This window comes from Calliphora vicina, chromosome 3 (assembly GCF_958450345.1).
Source record: "Calliphora vicina chromosome 3, idCalVici1.1, whole genome shotgun sequence".
Classification (NCBI taxonomy): Eukaryota; Metazoa; Arthropoda; class Insecta; order Diptera; family Calliphoridae; genus Calliphora; species Calliphora vicina.
Window position 1 is genome coordinate 89,278,740 of NC_088782.1, and position 25,994 is coordinate 89,304,733.

The window sequence follows — 25,994 nt, forward strand, 5'->3', positions numbered from 1 at the left end:
TCTCTGTCTCTGTCTCTGTCTCTGTCTCTGTCTCTGTCTCTGTCTCTGTCTCTGTCTCTGTCTCTGTCTCTGTCTCTGTCTGTCTGTCTGTCAGTCTGTCTGTCTGTCTGTCTGTCTGTCTGTCTGTCTGTCTGTCTGTCTGTCTGTCTGTCTGTCTGTCTGTCCGTCCGTCCGTCCGTCTGTCCGTCTGTCTGTCTGTTGAAAACAATTTTCTGAAGGCCCCGGATATCTCCGGGATCCAAATCTTCAACAATTCTGTCAGACATACTTTCGAGAATTTTGCTATTTAAAATCAGCAAAATCCGTCCATAAATAACGGAGGTATGAGCAAAAATCCGAGACAACCTCTGAAAATTTCATCAAAAAACACAATGTATTGCATGCTTTGACAAAAAAGCAACAAAACGTATGGTTGGATGTGCAAGCTTTGCGTATTTTGTTTTTTTTTGTGTTTTGTTTCTTTTGGCGTTGTTGTTGTTTTTTATACAATTAAACGTATGTTTGGATGTGTGTTGGTTTCATTGCCTTGCGTATTTTGTTTTTGTTTTTTCTTTTGGTGTTCTGTTTCGTTTGGCGATGTTGTTGTTTTTTGTGTTCTTGATAAATTTAGGATGCTGTACGCTGAAAGTGGGCAATGTACATACATACCTATATACTAATTATAAAAAATAATAATGCATCCACAACAAAGGTGAAGGGTATATAAGATTCGGCATAGCCGAATATAGCACTCTTACTTGTTTTAAATAAATTTCTTTGTTAAGAAGACCACTTGATGTTATTCCTTTAAAATCAAAAACTTGAATAATCAAAGATTTTACATTTATCAATTACTGAAACAAAATAATAAACGAAAAAGAAAGAAGAAGAGAGCAACAAAATATAGTTAGTTTAAGTAGTTATGTTACAAACAGAGAATACGAATAAGAATAGAAAGAAGAAGAAGAAGAGAATATTGAATGAATATTTTTTCTCTTTTTATCAAAGTTTAAAAATAATGCATCAAAGAATGTTTTTAATATTTAACCGTTAGGTTACATAGCAACTGTGCATTTATTTTACAATTTCTTAGTTTATCAATAAAATAAACACTTAAATCGGTACAGTTTACTAAAAAAATATTCATTCAAATTATTCAGTTAACAGATTCGTTAACTTATACTCGACATAGAAAGGTGGTTAAAACAATGGAGAATAAAAGTAAACGAGCAAAAATGTATACATCTTACATTCACATTGCGTAGAGAATCGTGCCCTCCAATCCTAATAAATAATCATATAATACCTCAACAAACTGAAGTTAAATATCTAGGTCTGCATCTAGACCGACGTCTTACCTGGAAAAAGCATATAGATACGAAATTGACTCAAATAAAGTTAAAATTACTACAAACTTACTGGCTAATTGGTAAAAACTCGAGATTGAGTTTAGATTGCAATCTTTTGCTGTACAGCTCAATAATAAAACCCATATGGTGCTATGGAATTCAATTATGGGACACGGCCTCAGCTTCTAATATTGAAAAAATTCAAAGATTCCAAAATAAAATATTACGAATGATAACAGCAGCGCCTTGGTATGTGAGAAATATTAACATTCATAAGGACCTAGGTGTCTCCCTGGTGAAAAATGAAATAAAAAAACAAGCAGAGTCATATTTGAAAAAGTTAGAAGTTCACCCAAACCCACTTGCACGAACATTAATGAGAAGAAATGGCTATATCCGACTAAGAAGAAGGAATCCAACAGACCTGCGCTGATGATAGGATCTATAAATTATACATAATTTTTCGTCCAACTGTGGTGGGACGTAAATAAAAATTAATATTTTGATTTAAGATTTGAACAAATTATTGATTTTGTAAAGATACAATAAATAAAATATGAAAAAAAAATACAAATCTCTACAGGATTTTGTGAATATCGGTCCATATTTGACCATAGCTCCCATATAAGGTCCACTTCTAAAAATCAGTTAAGTACTCATAAATATCTTATAAATAGCTTTATAATGCTATTCGACACAAATAATAAGCATAAAATATCCATAGAAATCACTGTACCAAAATTTTACGCAGATTTGCCGATAATTGGTCATAGCTCCCCTATAAGGCGCATTTCCGAAAAAGATATTAACCTTAATAAATATTTAAAACAAATCGATATCAAAATGAAATTACGCACAGATCAGTAATTTGTATCCAGCAATCATACTACTGCGAATATCGGTCCATATTTAACCATAGCTCCCATATAAGGTCCACTCCCGAAAATCACTAAACTCCTCATAAATTTCTTACAAATATATTTATCAGGTTGAAATTCGAAACAAATTTGTTCAATATATGTATACAAAAATCGATGTACCAAATGTTACGATGATAGGCCCATAATTGGTCATAGCCTCCATATAAGAACCACTTCCGGAAAACACAATAACCTGCACAAATATCCAAAATAATCTGTACTGAACCAAAATTTTACACCGATCAGTAATTTGTATCCAAGAATCGTACTACAAGATTTTTTAAATATTGGTCCATAATTCGTCATAGCTCCATATAAGGTCAACTCTTGTTAATGGCGTTGTTTATATGAAATTGTACAAAAATAGCTCTCAAATACTTAGGCCCATAATAGGTCATAGGTTCCATATATTGAACCAAAATAGTATACAGATCAGTAATTTTTAAAATCATACTACTGAATTTTGTGAATATCGGTCCATATTTGGCAACAGCTCCCATATAAATACATAAAAATCACGTTAAAATAGTTCATGACAATCGACTCATAATAGGTCATATCTCCCATATAAGTCCCACAACCCAATATCTTGAAATTTGTCTAAATATATTTGTATACCCATTTTTTATTATCTGTTTCTTCAGTGAAGAATCTTCACTTGAGGTTAAAAAGGAAAAATGTTGATCCAAACGTATTAACTTATTATTAAGTATATAAATTGTTAAATTTGATACGTTCTAATAGGAATTTCAATTATAAATTGCTGAATTAGATCTGCGTAAACTAGTCTTACTAACAATTGCTATATAAATTTGTAAATATTGAATTTAACCAAAAACTTAAAATTTTTTACATATCTTTGCTAAGTCCATGGCTTACAGCCTTTCGAAATTGCCTAATTTTGAGCAAAAAATATTGATTTTACCTAAGTTTGAATAAAAATACCCAAAAAAGTATATTATTTTTTTTCACTTTTTTTATTACCTTGTATCCTGCTCTATAAAAATAAAAAAAACAGATTTGATTTCTTTTGAACCCCTAAAAATGCCAATTTTATATTGGTTTCACTAACGCTGTTTATTTGTTACATCATGTTTAATTCAGTTTAATCACTTTCAGATGTTCAAATAACTTGAGATTCTGAAGGAGTATTTAAATTTTATTAAATTTTGAAGTATTTTGTGCAAAACTTTATTTTTTGTTTGTTATTTTTTAATCGTTTAGAGTGATAAATTACTTGGTAAACATTCATATATTGGTTATAAATCAATGACAATTTGCTATTACTAATTACACTAGTTTACAAATCAAACATTTTTGTTTGCTCATGGAATGAAACTTATATTTTCGAGAAGAGCTAGGGACTCTAGTTAATTGACCATTTTTTGTTTCCCTTCTATACGTCCAAATTTTGAGATATATGGGTTTTTATTTTTACCCTGACCTGAGTACTACTAATGTATACTGTAGTGTACCGAATTGTGGTAATTAGGTATTCACATCGTTTTTGGGTACATAACACTCTGGCGAAGCTACTAGATACTTTCAGAGTTGTATTCTTTTGACAAATTCCAAAAAAAATAACGGGAAAAAAATAAATACTGTTTAAAAGTACATCTTTCCTGTAAATAAACGTTAATAAATCGCCATTAAATACAAAACTCTAAAGTAAAAACTATTTTAAAATGTCTTCTAGAAAGTGTAAAATAAACCCCGACCATTTTTGTTTTATTTGCGGAAAAATTATTCAGTCAAATCAAGGTTTTCCTATAACACAAACACTGCAAAATGCTTATTTACATTAAAAAATTTCGTAAAAGCTTTAGATAAGACAAAACCAGCATTTCAATATTTATGCAGCGTGTTCCCAAGTCTTTCCGAGGCTAAACTAAAAGAAGGCATATTTGTGGGTCGTCAAATAAGAAACATTTTGGTTGATACCAAATTTGAGTGTCTATTAACCGACGTTGAAAATGCAGCATGGAATTCTTTTAAACTTGTTGTTCAAGAATTTTTGGGGAATAAGAAAAGTCAAAATTACAGAGATATTGTTGTGAATTTATTACATAATTTTGAATTGATGGGTGCAAATATATCCCTCAAAATTCACTTTTTACATTCTCATGTGGATTTTTTCCCGGAAAACCTCGGATACATGAGTGACGAACATGGAGAGCGTTTCCATCAAGATTTGAAGATTTTCGAGAGGAATTATCAAGGTTTTTGGGATCAGAATATGCTAGGAGACTACTGTTGGAGTGTCGTGAGGGAGACAAATGAAAATAATTATAAAAATAGAACTAAAACACTTCACTTTTAATTTTTTTGTACTAATTTAATGTAAATTTTTATATGTTTCGTTTTTAAGAAATATCTCAAAAGTTTGACGACCAGGATTTTTTTAAATATTTTTTCTGAAGTTAGAATACCTAATTACACAAATCCCCATATGTTTCAATTCATGAGCAAAAACCTTGTAAACTAGTGTTATTTTTAAGATTGAAACATATAGGTATATTTATAGGCGCTTATTTTTAATAATTAGTTCAATAAATTTCGAAAGATTTTCCCCGCTCAGCCATTAAAAAACATCAATTTGAACTACCCCCCGTTGCAACAGACATATGACAACAAAGTAACATATGCAAATGTACTTAGAAAGAACCAAACTCAGCCGCAAGTCCGTCAACTCCAAAACGAAAATATGAACCCAGAGGTAAGAGAGCTAACGCCAATTTTTAATTTTACCCGACTAGAATCTACAATAGAAACTCTTGTGCAATCGGTAAATAACTTTACAAACTCAATGAGCAACATGATGCAAGAAATGCTTAAGATGCAATCAATGTTATTGCAGGCTGTGCTTAACAGACCATGAACTGCCTAAGAATATGTTTTTGGAATGCAAACGGCATACGCCAACACAAAAACGAACTCGAATATTTTTTAAAAAACCAACAAATTGATGTAATGCTGGTTTCTGAAACTCATTTGACGTCCAGAAGTTCCTTTCGAATAAATGGATATGTAATATATGACACCAAAGATCCCAGAGGTAGAGCATGCGGAGGCTCGGCAATTTTAATAAAAGCTCGAATAAAACACTACTTAATGTGTGATTTCTGCGAAGATTATCTTCAAGCTACTACAATCTGTCTTGAAGATTTTCATCGAAACTTAGTGATTTCATCGATATACTCACCCCCAAGATTCTCAATTACAGAAAGTCAATATAATAGTTTTTTTAAATCACTAGGCCCCCGTTTCCTGGCTGCTGGCGATTATAATGCTAAGCACACATTCTGGGGATCACGACTGATTACCCCTAAAGGTCGTGTTTTGTTCGACTCAATTTCTAAAATGGGTTTGCATGTGCTTTCGAGCGGCCAACCTACTTACTGGCCTACTGACCCACGAAAAATACCGGATGTTATTGATTTTAGCGTGATGAAAAATATCCCTATAGAAATGATTCAAATTGAATCCTCGCTGGAACTATCTTCAGATCACTCACCCACTATTATTACTTTATTGAGCCCCCTAGAAATTGTATCCCCGACTGGTAATTTAGCGATGGCAGGCACAAGAATAAATTGGCTCAAATATAAAAAATACCTCAATACACATTGCTCGGAAAACATACCGCTAAGAACACCAGAAAACATCGATCACTCTCTTACCAATTTCGATAAAAATTTCAGACTGGCTGCTCAACATGCTACCCAAACCCCCCGACAATTCAGATATAATAGAATTAATTCTGCAGATGTCGAACGACTCTTAAATGAAAAAAGAAGACTTCGAGAGAGTGGCAATTGCACAGATCCCCCCAACTAAAATCGAAGCTTAAAGATTGTATAAAAAGACTTAAAAAGCTCTTGGAATTTCGAAAAATGGAATCATTGAATAAATATTTAGAAAGCCTGGACGCAACCCCGCAATCGGATTACTCATTATGGCCAGCAACAAAAAATCTTAAAAGACCCGTTATATGTAAGTCCCCCTTGCGAAATTCAAGTGGTGGTTGGGCAAGAAATGATACTGAAAAAGGGAATCTGTTTGTTAATCATTTAAAAAAAGTATTTACACCGAACACATCAAACGAAGCAATTGAGTTGCCACCTGTTGCACCCTATTTTGGAGCAGCCGTACCCCTACGTTTTGAGATTCGAGAGATCGAAAATGCTATTGCTGATTTAAATCCCAAGAAAGCGCCTGGTATGGACAGGATCAGCAACAAGATGCTTATGGAGCTACCCCGGATAGCAATAAAAATAATTCTTTTTATTTTTAATGCTATATTACGACTTGAATATTATCCTCCAGAATGGAAGGTTTCACTGGTTACCATGATACCCAAGCCGGGAAAAGATCACACAAAAGTAGAATCATACAGACCCATCAGCCTATTGTCTAATATATCAAAGCTATTTGAGAAGATACTTATGAACAAGTTGTACCCGATGTTAACTGAAAACAATTGTATTCCGAATCATCAATTTGGATTTAGAAGAAAACACAGTACTATCGAACAAACCCATAGACTTGTAAATATGGTGAGAAAAGCGTTTGAAGAAAAGAAATACTGTTCTGCACTCTTCATCGACATCTCTCAAGCGTTTGATAAGGTATGGCATGCTGGATTAATATACAAATTGAGTCAAAATTTACCGGCAAACACACATAAGCTGTTGGAAAGCTATTTAACTGGTCGAACATTTAAGGTTAAAGAGGGAAACTTTTTAAGTACTGCACAACCCATTGAAGCTGGAGTCCCCCAAGGCAGTATCCTGGGACCTTTTTTATATTTGATGTATTCGTCAGATATGCCAACTAACAATCGCACTCATACATCAACATTTGCTGATGATACTGCTATTCTAAGCATTCATGAAAACCCTCAAGAAGCGTCTCGTTACTTACAAAACCACATATTTGAATTAGAAAAATGGTTAAAACAATGGAAAATTAAAGTCAACGAGCAAAAATGTACTCACATTACATTTACATTGCGTAGAGAATCATGCCCCCCTATTCATATCAATAACCAAACAATAATTCAACAATCGGAAGTGAAATATCTCGGAATACATCTCGATCGTCGCCTTACATGGAAAAGTCATATAGATGCAAAGTTGACTCAAATGAAATTGAAATCAATTCAAATTAATTGGCTTATTGGCAGAAACTCCACGCTTAGTTTAGATTGTAAACTTCTACTTTATAACATGATCATAAAACCGATATGGTGTTATGGCATACAGTTATGGGGCACGGCCTCAGCGTCAAATGTAGAAAAGATCCAAAGACGCCAAAACAAGTTTCTAAGAATGATCACAGTTGCCCCCTGGTATATCAAAAACGCGAATATACACAAAGATCTAAACGTGCCCATTGTAAAAACTGAAATCTCGAAAAACGTACAAAAATATTTAAAAAAACTTGAAGTTCACCCAAACCCGCTGGTCCGCAACATATTAGATAACCGTGGCCACACTCGATTAAGAAGGAGGGACACAGCAGACCTAATCTAGAAGGAAGAATGCCAATTTAACCAAAACAACCATGAACACAAAATTTTTTCGTCCGGCACTGGCTGGACTAATTAAATAATAATATTAGATATAAGATTTGAACCACTTATTGTTAGTTCATTAAATAATGAAGATACAATAAATAAATGATGAAAAAAAAAATAAATAAATTTCGCGCCATAAATGATTGACAAATGATAGTTTATTAAATAAACCATTGAGAACTTTATGAATATAGAAGTAAATATGTAAGTACAAATATAAGGCATTTAAAATATTTGTAAAAACAATTAATTACAAAAATATGAAATTGTTTTTTTTTGTTTAAATTTTAGGTATTTTTACAAAAGGATATACAGGATTTAAGTGTTTCCTTGCTCCTACTTTATAAAAATAAAAGTTTCTATAACCAAAGAGCCAATTTTTCAATAACTTCAGAATTTTTTTTAACTTTTTATTGAAAGGATATATAAAATTTATAGAGTCTTTTTTCTGTTGAAATGAAATTAGTACGTTGCTTTTTAGTAACTACTACATTTTGTTTGCCTATTGACAACTAGAAATGTTTTACTGACATTTTCGTTTTTAAGGATATATGGGAGGTACCATTATCCATGGGCCGATTTTGCTCAAAATTTCAATTTTGTCTTATGTTTATGACATATAGCCCTATGCCAAATTTCATTACTCTACAACAACTACTTCTATTTTTGCCAAATTTTGTTCTACATGGGAGCACTGTGCGCCTGCTTTATGGGCCTCGCTTCGCCAGAATTTATTTGATGTTTTACAATTGCCGTTATACCTTGGCTTTGACTTTTTAAGGCGAAGACTGAGGTATGTTTCTTCAGAAGCTGTTTGGCCTTTTTTCTATCGGGCGGCGCTAATCCTCCTACCCATTTCCCCACATACTCCGCTAGTAGCTCATGTTCCTTGGTGAATTTATTGGCAGGTTCCGGGTTTTTCTCGCAATTGACTACTGCCTCTGCTGAAGTGCATCGACTATTTCGGAATTTGGCTTAACGACTTTTTCAGAGCTGGACAGGTTAAGCACTCTTAAAGGAACTATTATTTTGTTGCAGGGCTTAACGAGGGCTTTTGCTGTTATAAGATCACTTTTTATTTCTATTGGTTCTACCACCCACAAACTGTTGTCCTCACAATCTCCCTCCAAAGTTTCTGACTGTGGTGGCAGTTTCTGATGATCGACGGTAACTAGCCTTCTCACTTGAGTCCTATTTTCATATCCGACGTCAAGGGGTATTTCCACATTTCGTCAAATCATAACCTTTTGTCCCATATCCAAAGCAATGCCATGACTAATCATGAAATCCGCACAAATGATTACTTCGTCCACAATATCGGCAACAATAAATACATGATGGACGCTAACTTTGGCAATGGTTAATTTCATATTTGTTTTCTTGACTAAATCGGGCTTGACGATAGACTGTGATGCCCCAGTGTCTATAGTAAAAACGTGCTTCTGACCATTTATGTACCCACAAGCAGTAAATTTGCTATTTTTCTGCTGAATTACTGATATGAAGATTGTGGGGCCCTCAGATGTGGAAGCTAGTTCTTGCCCCATAGCGCTAGCTCGGTTTAGTTTAAAGGTGACTCTTGTGATGAACGATCAATCGCCTGCTGCTCATTTCTTGGTGGCGAAACAGATCTGGTTAGTTTTCTCGGTGCTTTGCAGTTTCGCTGAATATGACCGGCTTTCCCGCAGTTATAGCATTTGATCTTGACTTAACCTTCTCGCTAAATGCCTCCAACACCTTTCTTAAATCGTCGATTATACCTCTCTCATCATCAGCTACAACCTCGACGTTTCGCACCTTGCATATTTGCGGCTTAGACATTAATTTCGCTGTTTCTTGTGCCAACGGGAATGAAACTGTTTCCGCAAATATAGACTTTCGCGTAACATAAGGTGCTTTTTTTGTTTTTTTTTCTTGGACCAGCACTCAGGGGATGACCCCTATTCATGCAAAGCATTGTTTTGGAACTAGGAAAATAGGTTATTGGAGGGAGGATAGAGGGAGCAGTGTTTGTGGACATTTGATTTGAATTTTCCTGTATTGAAAGTGACAGGAAAGACTTCAGGAGGAAGCTTATTCCACATACGGACAGTGCGGCTAATGAACGAATTTTCCCTGCAATGTGTTGTGGGATCTACTGTCCAGTCGACAACAAATTGATGTGCCCTTGTCGAAGAGCGTGTGTTGCGTAAAAAACTACGGGTTTCGGGAACAAGTTCCCTAATTTCAGCAGAGCACATACCATTGTAGTATCGGTAGAATAGTGAAACACAACCCACATTGCGACGATGTTCCAGTGAATCAATAGAGCTGGATACCCTACTGTCACCGATAAGCATCTTCGCCCTCTCCTGTGTTCGAAGCACCGGCCCACACATGAGAGTTGTATTCCATTTTAGGTCGGATATAAGTGGTGTAAATAGTAAGGAGATCAGATGGAGTGAAGTATTTCTTACACCGTTTTAGAAAACCAAGGCACTTGAATGCTTCTTTCGACACTCGAAAAATGTGTTTTGTCCAGCGGACATCGCACTGAATACTCATGCCTAGAACATCAAGAGCTTCTGATTCCTTAATATTTACACCACCCATAAAAACGGATGGAGCAACATGATCTGTTGTGCGTTTGTGAGTTAACATACAACATTGAGTCTTGTGTGCATTGAAATCAACTCCATTCGCACAACCCCATTCAGAGATTGTCACAAGCTCTTGGTTGAGCGTATAATTCATATTTTGCCTCATTGCCCCAATCTCCGACAGGCTTAGTCTATAATTGAATGCATATGAATGGCAAATGTTGCTGTTATCTGCAAAAGAGTAGATAGGGTTGGAAGTTTGACGTAGAAGGTCGTTTATAAAGATAAGAAATAGAGTAGGAGAAAGGACGGAGCCTTGCGGTACCCATGAATTGATCTTGAACTCGTTTGATGAAATTCCATCTATAACAACTCGTATAGTGCGATCTCTGAGGAAGCTCGATATAAATCGAGAGAAGTTATTACCGACACTAAAAGCAATAAGTTTTGCTAAAGGCGCACCATGCCATACTCTATCAAACGCTTTAGAAATATCTAGAGCCACCACTTTACTTTCGCCAAAACGGTGTATGGAACGACACCATTTTTCCGATAGGAAGGCTAGCAAGTCTCCCGTAGAGCGTCCTCTACGAAAGCCATACTGCCGGTCGCTGAGTAAATTGTTGGACTCTAAATATTTCACAAGATGGTAGTTAACCATACTCTCCATAACTCTGGAAAGTGCTGAACAAATTGCTATTGGGCGATAATTTTAAAGGTTGTTAGCCTCTCCCTTTTTAGGAATTGGCGTTACATTAGCAACCTTCCAACATACTGGAAATTTGCCGGTACGGTATAAACGGTGCTGAAAATGTTAGCTAATGGACGAGCTAGCGTCGAAGAACACTGCTTCAAGACCAGTGCTGGTATACCATCAGGCCCAGGAGACTTATTTATGTTGAGATCCGCTAAAACCCTTTTAACTGCGCGAGCGCCAAAGAATATATCCGGCATAGTAACTGATACTCTTTCGAGCTCGGGCAGTGGTTGATTGCTTTCCGGTAAGTTCGAATTACTTGAAAATAATTCAGCCAAAAGGTTAGCTTTATCAACCGGGTGAGTGAATGGTTGGTCATCCCTTAAAAGAGTAGGAATTGATGAACTATCATTATCCTTAATTATTTTAACGAATGACCAAAAGCTCTTACTGCCCCGGGGAGCAGTAAGAACTTTGGCTCGAAGGCACTGCTCGTGTAGAGATTTTTCACGCCTCAGCACTTTGGCACACGAAGATCTCGCCCTTTTGCGTAGCGAACCAGTTTCGGCATTTTTGTTACGCCAGATTCTGAATGCTTCCTCTCTAGATCTGATTGCACTTCTGATTAAACCTGGATTTTTCCATAGTTTTAATTGAAATTTTCTTAGATGGAATGAAGCTTTTCATCCCCATCATAATTATGTTCTAATGCCTTGATCTTGAAATGATCCAATAACGGATGGTTTTCGTCTGTGTATGTAAGCTGCATCAAACGTTCGATTTCTGCCCCAAAGTCTTGTAGCGTCTCATTAGGTTTTTGCACTCTACGACGCAATTCCATTCGGTATATTTCTTTCATGTGTTCTCCACCATACTTTCGTTGTAAAGCATCCATTATGTCATCATAACTATTTATGTTACTTACTGGTACGCTTTCAAGAACTATTGCTGCGTTTCCTTTCAAGGTCAAAATCAATTCTATAGCTTTTTCTTCATTATTCCATACATTTCTCTTGGCAACTATATCAAACTGGAACTTGAAAACATTAAATGGTCTGCTGCCATCAAAACTAGGAGCCTAGTAGAATACTACTGGATGCTTCTGGAATAATTCTCATATAACTCATATTTCATTTCAGAAACTTTGAAAGCCTTTTAAAATAAGTGCGTTTTTTAGCAACTGTTATATGAGTTTTTGAAATGCAAAATCAGTGATATATTCATTAATAGACATTTTTGCGATGAGTGCCTTGGGTATGCTTGGGCATTAGAGGGTTAATAACCTCTGACATTTCCTGAATTTTCTCATCTGTAGCTCGAGAGGATTCTTGAAGTTCCGCTTCCATTTCAGCTAAGTGTTTGGTAGTTCCTTTGACTTCAGCTTTAACCTCAGCACGAAGTTTCTCGTTGTTGGCAAAAAGATTCTCATTGTTGACTCTAGATGTTTCTTGAACTTCAGCTAACAGCTTCTCGTTGTTGATTTTAGAAGTTTCTTGAACTTCTCTAAAATTTTCCAGAACTTCAGCTTTAACTTCCTTCAATTTTTCCATCATAGCAGCAAACATTGTGCTTAAATCCATGCTGCTTGTTGTTGCACGTGCAGAAACTTTCATTTCTTCTTTATACTCGAATTCAAAAGCTCCGATGTCAATATCACGAAGCTTAAATTCATCTATCAGCCTCTTCTGCAATTCTGCTTTGTTACCTGCTGTTGCCTGCTCCAACTTACTCAATTCTTTCTTGAGTTGTTCAACTTTTAGTTCTTCAAACTTCATGCTTATTATTTTGCAATCCCACTTCTGACAACAATTGTTACGTTTTAGCCTTTTCAAAACGTTGGTTTATTTCCTTTAAATAACCGAATACTTTTGATTGCAAATAAAAGCCGTTTAGTAGTTTAAAAATTGTAACAACTCTTTATTTATTTAAAACGTACACGTTTATAAATTCGCAGAAATACAGACACACTTTGAGACACACAGTGAAAAACACGGAAAAATCCTAACAGGTATGGACCGTTACATCACTATAACAAAACGCAAGTCCAGTCCTAGGACATCAAAATTGGAACCAAATACAAAACAGGCGAAGAAGTATCCGGTAAGTCAAAATCGTTTTGCAATTCTTGCCAATCAAGAAAGTGAAAAAACACCCGCCTGTAACAGACTATAAGCCACCTCCCCTATATTTGCGCGAACCCTATACAAATGGTTTGGTGAACAAATGGTCCCAACTTGTAGGTAAGGAAAGATACAAATTTACTTTGAAAAAAATTTCAGAATAGTAGTTGATAATTTCGATTCCGAGAAAAGAAACTACTATACATATCAACTAAAAAGTGCTAAAGATTTGACAGTAGTCATCAAAGGCATAGATAGTTATGTGCCTACTGATGGTATAAAAAAGGCGTTAGAGTCTGAAGGCTTTGAAATGAAGTCCATTCACAATATAATAAACCAGTTGATCGCCCGGTAGCATTTACTAATGTTAGTTCTTCAAGTTTCTCCAACCCACGCACACCACCCTGTTCTTATTTATTTGCAAATAAAATATCTAAATTAGTACTTTAGGAGCTTTTTTATTACAGACTGGACTCAAAAAAAAAAGAATTTCCGAGTTTTACCCGGAATTTTTGAATTTTTTTTCTTTACAAACCATCTCCTGAAAATTTCGAATCGAATAAAAAAAATCAGCCAAATCGCTCCAGCCGTTCTCACGTGATGCCATTACATACATGGACCATTTAATTTTTATATATATAGATATAAGCACAAAATTCCTCAACCTATTTTTAGAGTTGAAATTACATTCCGATGCAATTTTATGTTAAATAAAAGCATCGATGTGATGTTAATTTCGGAGACACATCTTACAAATAGATATAACTTTAATATATCAGGATACTCATTTCATTACACAAACCATCCGGACGGTAAGGCACATGGCTGTACCGGTATCATAATTAGAAACCGATTGAGACACTATGCCCTAGATGCGTTTTCAAAGGATTATATGCAAGCAACATCTATCCGCCTTGAATACCCAGCTGGAGACTTAACTCTGAGCGCTATATATTGCCCACCAAGTTTTTCGATGACCAAGGAGCAATTTGAAGAATTCTTTATAACACTAGGAGATCGGTTTCTGGCATGTGGAAACTACAATGCCTAACATACATATTGGGGTTCGCGATTGGTAAATCCCAGAGGTAGACAGTTGTATAAAGCTCTAGACACCCAACATATTGGCCAACTGATCCTAGAAAAATTCCTGATCTAATAGACTTCGCCATATGTATAAATATTATTCGAAATGCAATATCCACAGAAATATCCTATGATCTATCTTCTGACCACTCTCCTGTAATTATTAATTATTGTGAGAGACCCAACATCCCAAGATTTCCTAAGGACTCTTTGTATTTTAAGACAAATTGGCTAAAATATAGGAAATATGTCAGCAGTCATATCCACACAAATCCTAATTGACAGTGTGAGGAAGACATAGATAGGACCGTCAATGACTTCACAAATCCCTCCAAAAACTAATACGCCTATTTCAAATTCGGACAGTGATATATTCATTAATAGACATTTTTGCGATGAGTGCCTTGGGTATGCTTGGGCATTAGAGGGTTAATAACCTCTGACATTTCCTGAATTTTCTCATCTGTAGCTCGAGAGGATTCTTGAAGTTCCGCTTCCATTTCAGCTAAGTGTTTGGTAGTTCCTTTGACTTCAGCTTTAACCTCAGCACGAAGTTTCTCGTTGTTGGCAAAAAGATTCTCATTGTTGACTCTAGATGTTTCTTGAACTTCAGCTAACAGCTTCTCGTTGTTGATTTTAGAAGTTTCTTGAACTTCTCTAAAATTTTCCAGAACTTCAGCTTTAACTTCCTTCAATTTTTCCATCATAGCAGCAAACATTGTGCTTAAATCCATGCTGCTTGTTGTTGCACGTGCAGAAACTTTCATTTCTTCTTTATACTCGAATTCAAAAGCTCCGATGTCAATATCACGAAGCTTAAATTCATCTATCAGCCTCTTCTGCAATTCTGCTTTGTTACCTGCTGTTGCCTGCTCCAACTTACTCAATTCTTTCTTGAGTTGTTCAACTTTTAGTTCTTCAAACTTCATGCTTATTATTTTGCAATCCCACTTCTGACAACAATTGTTACGTTTTAGCCTTTTCAAAACGTTGGTTTATTTCCTTTAAATAACCGAATACTTTTGATTGCAAATAAAAGCCGTTTAGTAGTTTAAAAATTGTAACAACTCTTTATTTATTTAAAACGTACACGTTTATAAATTCGCAGAAATACAGACACACTTTGAGACACACAGTGAAAAACACGGAAAAATCCTAACAGGTATGGACCGTTACATCACTATAACAAAACGCAAGTCCAGTCCTAGGACATCAAAATTGGAACCAAATACAAAACAGGCGAAGAAGTATCCGGTAAGTCAAAATCGTTTTGCAATTCTTGCCAATCAAGAAAGTGAAAAAACACCCGCCTGTAACAGACTATAAGCCACCTCCCCTATATTTGCGCGAACCCTATACAAATGGTTTGGTGAACAAATGGTCCCAACTTGTAGGTAAGGAAAGATACAAATTTACTTTGAAAAAAATTTCAGAATAGTAGTTGATAATTTCGATTCCGAGAAAAGAAACTACTATACATATCAACTAAAAAGTGCTAAAGATTTGACAGTAGTCATCAAAGGCATAGATAGTTATGTGCCTACTGATGGTATAAAAAAGGCGTTAGAGTCTGAAGGCTTTGAAATGAAGTCCATTCACAATATAATAAACCAGTTGATCGCCCGGTAGCATTTACTAATGTTAGTTCTTCAAGTTTCTCCAACCCACGCACACCACCCTGTTCTTATTTATTTGCAAATAAAATATCTAAATTAGTACTTTAGGAGCTTTTTTATTACAGACTGGACTCAAAAAAAAAAGAATTTCCGAGTTTTACCCGGAATTTTTGAATTTTTTTTCTTTACAAACCATCTCCTGAAAATTTCGAATCGAATAAAAAAAATCAGCCAAATCGCTCCAGCCGTTCTCACGTGATGCCATTACATACATGGACCATTTAATTTTTATATATATAGATATAAGCACAAAATTCCTCAACCTATTTTTAGAGTTGAAATTACATTCCGATGCAATTTTATGTTAAATAAAAGCATCGATGTGATGTTAATTTCGGAGACACATCTTACAAATAGATATAACTTTAATATATCAGGATACTCATTTCATTACACAAACCATCCGGACGGTAAGGCACATGGCTGTACCGGTATCATAATTAGAAACCGATTGAGACACTATGCCCTAGATGCGTTTTCAAAGGATTATATGCAAGCAACATCTATCCGCCTTGAATACCCAGCTGGAGACTTAACTCTGAGCGCTATATATTGCCCACCAAGTTTTTCGATGACCAAGGAGCAATTTGAAGAATTCTTTATAACACTAGGAGATCGGTTTCTGGCATGTGGAGACTACAATGCCTAACATACATATTGGGGTTCGCGATTGGTAAATCCCAGAGGTAGACAGTTGTATAAAGCTCTAGACACCCAACATATTGGCCAACTGATCCTAGAAAAATTCCTGATCTAATAGACTTCGCCATATGTATAAATATTATTCGAAATGCAATATCCACAGAAATATCCTATGATCTATCTTCTGACCACTCTCCTGTAATTATTAATTATTGTGAGAGACCCAACATCCCAAGATTTCCTAAGGACTCTTTGTATTTTAAGACAAATTGGCTAAAATATAGGAAATATGTCAGCAGTCATATCCACACAAATCCTAATTGACAGTGTGAGGAAGACATAGATAGGACCGTCAATGACTTCACAAATCCCTCCAAAAACTAATACGCCTATTTCAAATTCGGATATTGAAAGACTACTTCTCGAAAAGAGAAGACTCAGAAGAGAATGGAAACATAATAGATCACCTGCTGCAAAGCATTTAGAAGAGGGTCGCATAAAAGAAAATTATATGTATTAAAAGTTTGACGAGTACAAAATACACAAATTTCTCTCTTTGGAAGGCAACGATGAACATTAAGCCACCGGTAGAGGCGCAAAGAGCTTTAAGAAAAGCTGACGGAACCTGGGCACGAAGTGCTATAGAAAAAGCCTCAGTATTTGCTGAAAATTTAAGTGAAGTATTTCAACCCAATTCTACGGCAAATGAGTTTGAACTAGAAGAATTGCCAGCTTCAACAATGGCTAATGCAGCCCAATTCGATATTAGTCCTGAGGATGTTAATAGAGTAATTAAAAATAAATTAGACTTGAAAAAATCACCGGGATATGATTTAATAACGCCATCAATGATTAAGAACCTACCAAATGTGGCAATAATTGTGCTATCTATATTGTTTAATGCGATCTTGAAACTAGGAATTTATCCAAAAAATTGGAAGATTTCTCAAATAATAATGATACATAAACCGTGTAAAGATTTAACCCTGCCATCTTCTTATAGACCTATTAGCCTACTCCCTTGTTTGTCGAAGCTATTCAAGAAAATATTCCAGGAAAAGATAATACCTCTTTTGAATGATGGAAACATTATCCCAGTACACCAATTTGGTTTCCGTGAACATCATGGCACCATTGAACAGGTCAATCGTTTAACTGGAGAGCTTAGAAAATCTTTTGAATTAAAGAAATATTGTTCTGCCGTCTTTTTATACGTTGCTCAGGCTTTTGACAAGGTATGGCATAAAGGTCTAGTACATAAAATCAAATGTTTACTACCACTATCTACTCATAAATTGCTGGAGTCTTATTTATCGAATAGACTTTTCAGAGTTAAGTACAATGATTATGTGACGAGAGAATACAAGATTAAAGCTGGCGTTCCACAGGGAAGTGTACTAGGACCTACGCTATATTTGATTTACACCTCCGACCTCCCTACGTGCGATAAACTAACAATTTCAGCATTTGCTGATGATACCGCCATTATTAGCTCAGACGAAAACCCACTCATGGCATCTAGTCAACTACAGAATTACCTCGTACGTGTGGAGTCATGGTTGAAAAACTGGCGAATAAAGGTAAATGAGCTGAAAAGTAAACATGTTACGTTCGCTCTAAGGACAGGAAATTGCCCACCTGTCACACTCAACAACGTTAATATACCGCAGTCTGATTATGTCACCTACCTTGGTATTCATCTAGATAGACGGCTTACTTGGCGCCGACACATAGAAACCAAGAGACTTCACATGAAGTTAAAAGCTTCTAGCTTTCATTGGTTAATCAGTGACCAATCAAAATTAAGCCTTGAATATAAAGTCATCCTGTATAAGACCGTTTTAAAAACAATTTGGACATATGGAATTCAATTATGGGGAATGGCTAGCAACACCAGTATTGATCTTATACAGAGGGCCCAATCTAAAATTCTTAGGACCATGACGGGAGCACCATGGTACATAAGAAATGAAAACATCCACAGAGACTTAGAAGTGACATTGGTAAAGCAAGAGTTCAAGAAAGTCCAATACGCTTGCAAGACAACTTGTGCAGACCCAAACCCGATCCAGGCTCCGTAGAGCAGATCTACCACCCGCTACGATGAGTGACAGTTTACCATTAAGGCTCTCTTGTTGAAGAGCAAATAGTTTTAATTTTAGTTATAAGATTTAAATACTTATTGTAAGATCGATAACAGATAGATTCAATAAATCAATAAAGCGTTAAAAAGAAAAATTACATTCAACTCTTCTTAATTAAAAAAAGGGTGACACTCATCCGATATACGGTTTAAGATATCTTCTTAATCGTAAAATCATTATAGAAGAAACAATTAGCGCAAAGTGACTTAATTGCCAAGAGTTCGGTCACACCCGAACATTCTGAAAATTACGTGTAAGATGTGGATATATTCATAAAAAAGAAGAATGTCGCCACTCAAAAACAGATAATATAAGAAAATGTAGTAGTAACTGGGTCAAAATCACAACGCAAACTACCGGGAATTCCCAGTATTCCTACGCATTCAGGAATCAACGAAGGCAAGAAGACATTTATATGCCTAACATAAGGCTTCTTTGCAAGCCTTGCTGATGCTTCTAGTGCTCAAAAATAAATCGTATGCCCATACGACAAAAGAGGGTTCAGTTACCCAAATGAAAACAAATAATTTACAGGTATCATAAATGATAATTATCAAAACAAATTGTATGCCAATACGACAAATGAGGGTTCAGTTACCCAAATGAAATGAGGGTGCTGTGGCTTAATTGGTTAGCGCATTTGATCATTAAGCATGATATGGTATTTGTGGCCTGGGTTCGATTCCCAGCCGCTACCAATCAACAACATCAGTTTATAATAAATATTAGTTTACTAATAACTAATATTTATCACAGCGACCTCCTTCGGTGGTATAACACTAAAACGACACCGAAGTAAAATAATTAGATAAAGGTTGTTGGCTTGACTAATGCGCCATCTCACCACAGAGGCGCTGCAACCTGCACTAATAACAAACATAACGCGCAATTGCAGAGTTGTCAATTAAAAGCTTCTCCTCCAAATAAAGTAACACAAATATATGTATATAGGCATATTAATTGCCTGAGTGTTACTTCTCTTTATAAAAAAATTAAACGAAGCAATGGAAGAATTTGTTTTTGGAATGCTAACGGCCCAGCCAACATAAGAATGAAGTACAACAATTTCTCCACCTTCAGGAAATTGATGTCCTACTCGTTTCTGAAACACACTTTACCATAAAGAACTTTTTCAGAATTAACGGATACTATTCTTATGATACAAAACATCCAAGTTGTAGAGCTTGTGGCGGAACAGCTATATTAGTGAGAAAGGATATTAGGCATTTCCCAATGCCAGAATATAAAACGCACCACATCCATATATATAAATATACTTGATGGTAGAGTTACAATATCTTCAATATATTGACCTCCTAGGTATAATATTACAGCTGGTGATAACAATGCAAAACATACATTTTGGGGCTCTCGCCTTATTACTCCTACAGGGAGGCAACTGTTAGAAGCAATATCGTTTAACAGACTAGATGCAATATCTAGTGGACAACCTACTTATTGGCCTACAGACCTCAATAAGATTCCCGATCTAATTGACTTCGCTGTAATCAAGAATATAAAACGAGAATTTATTTCAGTGATCCCTTCGCTGGACCTCTCGTCAGACCACTCGCCTACAGTTTTAACGTTATTAGAAATTCCAAGTAAATTGGAAAACTCTTACTCTTGTTTCTGTACCAAGAAAACGACATGGTTAAAGTATAAAATGTATGTTAGCTCACACTTGCTTCAGAACATCTCATTGAAAAATTAATATGAAATACAATCCGCTGTCGATATATTTACAGACATTTTAACAAACGACGTTCAAGTATCCACGCCCCCAGTCACCCTGGGGAATTACAGACATTCAAAATGTCATAAAAACATTGAGTCTCTTATCAAAGAAAAGAGAACACTCAGACGTCAATGGTAATCGCGATCTCCGAACGTAAAGGCTAAACTTAATCAGTGCCAAAGAAGACTTCACGTCGCCTTAAAGATTAATAAAGAATCAAACCTGAGAAATTATCTTAAAAACTTAGACCCTACTACGAAAACAGAATATAGTCTTTGGAAAGCTGTGAAAAATATGCAATGCCCTATTGTATATGAGTCGCCCATTCGCCTTCGGAACGGAGTATGGGCAAAAAATACTTCAGAAAAAATCGAAGCATTTGCCAATCACTTGCAGAATGTATTTACCCCAAATGATACAAATTCATATATTAGAGATAATTTCATAAATAATGTGGTGCCAGCCCCACTAAAATTCCGGTTCTCCACCGTAAAGACGACAATCAAAGGTCTTAAGGCTGGAAAATCACCTGATATAGATAAAATTGCTACCACGATGATAAGTAATCTGCCCAACTCAGCACTGAGTATTATTTTGTTCATATTTAACTCAATGCTACGTATTGGATATTTCCCATCCTCATGGAAAATATCTGATATAGTTATGATACCAAAACCGGGAAAAGATGTCATTCAAGTGACATCATACCGTCCCATTAGCCTATTGTCAATATTCTAAAACTTTTTGAAAAGTTGTTACTTGAGAGACTTATAAAATTGCATTATTCCTGACCATCAATTTGGTTTCAGAAGGAAACATAGTACTATCGAACAGGTACATCGGATAACTACACTTATTCGGAAAACCTTCGAGAGCAAGCAGTATTGCTCCGCATTATTTATTGACATATCTCAAGCCTATCTGGCACGATGGACTAATACACAAAATTACAGATCAAAGGATGTGATCTCGACACGTCGAAAAATATCCGCTGGTGTACTACAAGGAAGTATTCTAGGGCCGTATATTTTATATACTGCAGATATGCCTACAAGCGCACTGACTCACACATCTACATTTGCGGACGATACCGTTTTTTTAAGTACACATGAAAACCCCGCAATAGCTTCTGAACAACTCCAGTCTCACATCGGCACATCGTTTAACATGGTCCCACCATATTGAAGGCAAGGTTACACAAATAAAATTAAAGTCAGTTCAATTGTACTGGCTAATTGGCTCACGGTCTACTCTAGACTTGGAATACAAAGTGCTTTTGTACAAAACCGATATGGCTAAAATACATATCAAAACTAATGGATCATCCAAACCACCTTGCCAGGGAGTTGCTGTCATTTGAGGGTCTTAGACGACTGAAGCGGTTGGAATTCTGGATCTGGCCAGATAATCATTTAACTTTAGTTTTAGTTTAGGTTAAGATTTTAATACTTATTGTAAATTTCTCAAAATAAAGATTCAATAAAGAAAAAAAGATTAAAAAAAATTATCACTTTCGATAACCGTTTCAAAATCACATTCAACTCCACTTTAATCTAAGTTAATATTTTGATTATTAATTGCGACTCTTCTAATATTTCGCCAGCTAAATAACAAATATTTTAATCCGTACCTTTTGTTTTCATTGGCTCAAGTCCTAAAAAAATTTTGAAAGATTTGTTTTTAGAATTGTAACTTCTTGCAGTAATATTTATATATTTATAGAAGGAGCTAACGGAACACTCATCTACAGTGATCGAAAGTCCCTTTGTCTTTAGTTATTTTTCGAATTTCAGAAACAATACAATTTTTGTGAGTCATTATTACTTATTTAAATTTGGAATTATGAACAATTTTAAGCAATTTAATAAATTTAAATATATATGAATACTAGCTGATCCGGCAAACGTTGTTCTGCCATACAAATTATTTCTAGTAAATATTTTGGTTGTTAAATAAAAAATAGCGACATTTTTAATTTTTTATAAGATCTCCACTTGTAAGTAAACATTCTGGGTCTAAAAGCAGTATCATTAGGAAATACATCATTATTAGATAAAACAATTACAGGTGTCCTCATTATTACTGCATCATTAGAATATTTCACCTTAGCTGCAACTGTATCTCCTCCAAATAACATTTTTAATGTTTCTGTAGCTGAAGCTTCTAATAAGGGTTCATTCCATAATATTATTCGTTTATCTACACACTCCATTAAGGGAAAAGAACAATATATATTAAAATTACCAACTTGACCAAAATTTAAACAGAAATTAATAAAACAATCAAAAAAGAAATTTTTTCCAGCATTAGGACGACAGGCAGCAAACGTCGGCAGAGGGGCAGCGCAGCAATTTTCCCTTCGGCAGCTATCGGCCGTAGGCCATGATTAAGCTAAGCCATGAATAGGGAAAATTGCTGCGCTGCCCCTCTGCCGACGTTTGCTGCCTGGCGAAAAATATTTTAAAAAATGGGTGGATAGGGACATCCTAATGTCCTAGCGGTATGATATATAATATTCTCGTACCTACCAAAAATATATACAAAATTTCATAAAAAAGTTAAATATTGATATTTGGATATTGCTCATACAAAATACTAAAATCTCGGCTAAAAAACGGGTGGGTGAGGGTCGGTTGATGAAAATTTGGGGTTATAGGTATTTTTTAATGCCAAATAAATAAAATGCGAAAAAAAGCTTTTGGCCAAAAAATGGTAAAAATAAATTCTGGATAGGGTCACCCTAATGACGTAGCGGTATGAAATATACTTTACGACCTATTCTCATACCTACCAAACATACATACAAAATTTCATAAAAATCGGTTGAGCCGTTTCGGAGGAGTTCAAACACTAACATTGTGACACGAGATTTTTATATATTAGATTTATTCGTTTTATTCGATTATTCTACATAAAATTGTTCAAATTATTCGTTATTCGAAAATGGCCATTTTTAATTGTTCGAATAATTATTCGTAAGAAATTATTCGATTAATCAAACGATCATTAGTCGAATGAATACCCTAATAAATACACAATTTTACAAAAAGGTACATGTATTTAAGATAATGGAAGCCGTTATATTTTGTATGTCCCACATTTTTCACCTGATTTGAAAATCGTCCCGCTTTTTGCAAAAATAAAACTGACAACTATAACTATTTAATATTTGTATCCCTTTACTTTTTTAAAATGTCATTTTTCAATAACTTTCATTTGTCCTGGGTTTTAATAAAACTTGCAACTATGTACGACATACAGAAAACTTACCAATGTCCTTGTTGGTTTGAAATTCCTGTCCAATGTCATAAATTCCCGCATCTCTCATTTTCTTTTGTCTCTTCTTCTCCTTAAGTTTTTCTTTCTTAATTTTTTCTTTTTCTTTCTTCTTTTGAAGCATAAGCTTTTCTCTTAAAATTTTCTTTTCTTCTTTTAATAAGCTCTGATTTTGTTGATACTCCTTGAATTCTTCTATATTCATGGTTTCATTGATTAGAGCCAAAACTGTTCCAGATTTTAATGCATCTGGATATGGATGAAAATCTCCAGTTTTTTCATAGCTAAATTATAAAAAAAGAAATATGTCTGTACATTAGGGTGGAGTGATACACATGTTTTATTTTTCACATTAGTAACACATGAGGCCTGTAGTGCGATTCACTAACTTTTAACGAACCGACAATCGTAATGTTTATCGACATAAATAATCGCTTGCAGTAACGATAGTGTGATTCAGTAATTTATTTTTAACGATTGTTTAAGATATGACATCTCTGTCTACAAAATATCAAAATAAGCGAAAAGTAGAAAACCATTATTTGACACAAAATTAAATAATTAACCAGTGGTGTAGTGAGTACAACGTTGACTAGCAATCGGAAGGTTGTTGGTTCGACACTTGGCTGCGACTTACTTTTTTTTATTTATTTTTTTTAGTAAATACATAATTTTATAAATAATTCTACTAGCAAAATAACTTATTTCAGTCCAAAATGTAAAGGATTACTTTTGGGACATCGGGAACAAAAATAAGTACTTCTTCCAGGTGAATAATTAGTAGTATAATCTTCAAATTTCCCTATTTTTCAGCTTATTTTTTATATTTTATTGTAAATATTAATAAGTTAAGTAAATAAAATTGTGTTTCCATTATTTTTACGATAGTTCCAGCTACAAAAGATGAAGATGACGAAGAAAAAATTGCAAATACACTTTATCGATTAAATAAACACAACTTAAATTATTGTCGCTAACATAACGAAAAAAAAAACTGCTTTAAGTAACAGCTGACTTCAACCGACAGCGAATGTCGATAAAAATGTTACTGAATAGCTTATTCGATAAATTTTCGCTATATTTATTTTAACGATACGATTATCGTTATAAAAGTTAGTGAATCGCACTACAGACCTTAAACCAAAAACAAAATTGCTTGTGGTTTTTGTAAATGTTGTAGTACTGTCGCTACTTTATTAATTTACTTTGTTCCAATCAAACCATCAACTAAAACAAAAGATCAAAACAAAATAATGACAAATAGCTAAAACAGTGGTCCCCAAACATGAAAAATTTACACAAGACCCAGTGACTCCCAATATGATATGAAAAAAATTGCTAAAAATGCTAAGTAAATATTAAAATAAGTTTTTTTTTAAATTTTTAAATTGAGAAAAGAAAATATTTGCAACCAATCAGATTTTCTAGAGAATTGCATCTTAAAGCTAATATCACAAGATAATTGCGTTTAAGAAGATTTAAAATCTGAAACCTAAAATTAATATCACAGTTAATCATGCTTTAAAAGTTAAAATTATTAAAATTTCCTTAATCCTAAATGAAAATATCACACATTCTATGAAAATAAATAAATCGTAAAGAAATTATTTATTTTAAAAGAAATTATTAAAAGAAAATATCAGAAAACAAAAGAAAAATAGTGTTTTTAAAGTTAAAATGATCAAAAGTAGAATAAAATTAAATAAAGAAAAAAAATCTTAAAAAAAATAAAAAAAAAAAAATTTAACAAAATGTAAAATTTGTAAAAATATATTTGAATTTGATATTTAAAACTTTATAATTAGAAAAAAAGAAAATAAAAAAAATAATAGTAATAAAATAAATTTAAATTTTAAGTATATATTTAAAACTAATAGTAAAATGCTAATTCAAAACTTTTGATAAAACATAAACATTTTTCCAAACAAAATCCGCGAACCCATAAAATTTAAAATAATGCAAGAAGATATCAACAATTTTAATTTAAATAATTTTTCCTAAAATAAAACAGCACACAAACATTCTTGGAGAAGGCCTTCTGCAGACTGTATTATTTATTGGTGAGTGATTAAAACCTTTTTTTGTTATTTTGTTTATTTATTTTCTTGCATTCCAACAAACAAACAACCAAATGCAGAAATGTACTAAAGATCCATCAAACATGTTGTGAACAGAAATTTTACTCAATTGTATAATAACAATCGAACATG

General features: G+C 34.4%; 1 protein-coding gene across 1 annotated transcript in view; it reads right to left on the reverse strand.

Annotated features, from left to right (window-relative positions):
- The window catches only part of LOC135955871 (IQ and AAA domain-containing protein 1-like), a 131,881-nt gene extending 107,819 nt beyond the window's left edge, over window positions 1-24,062 (reverse strand). The window contains exon 1 of the mRNA XM_065506245.1: window positions 23,779-24,062. Coding sequence (XP_065362317.1) covers window positions 23,779-23,989 — 211 coding nt within the window. The 5' untranslated portion in view covers window positions 23,990-24,062. The remainder of the gene's footprint in view (window positions 1-23,778) is intronic.
- Between the last annotated feature and the right edge of the window lie 1,932 nt (window positions 24,063-25,994).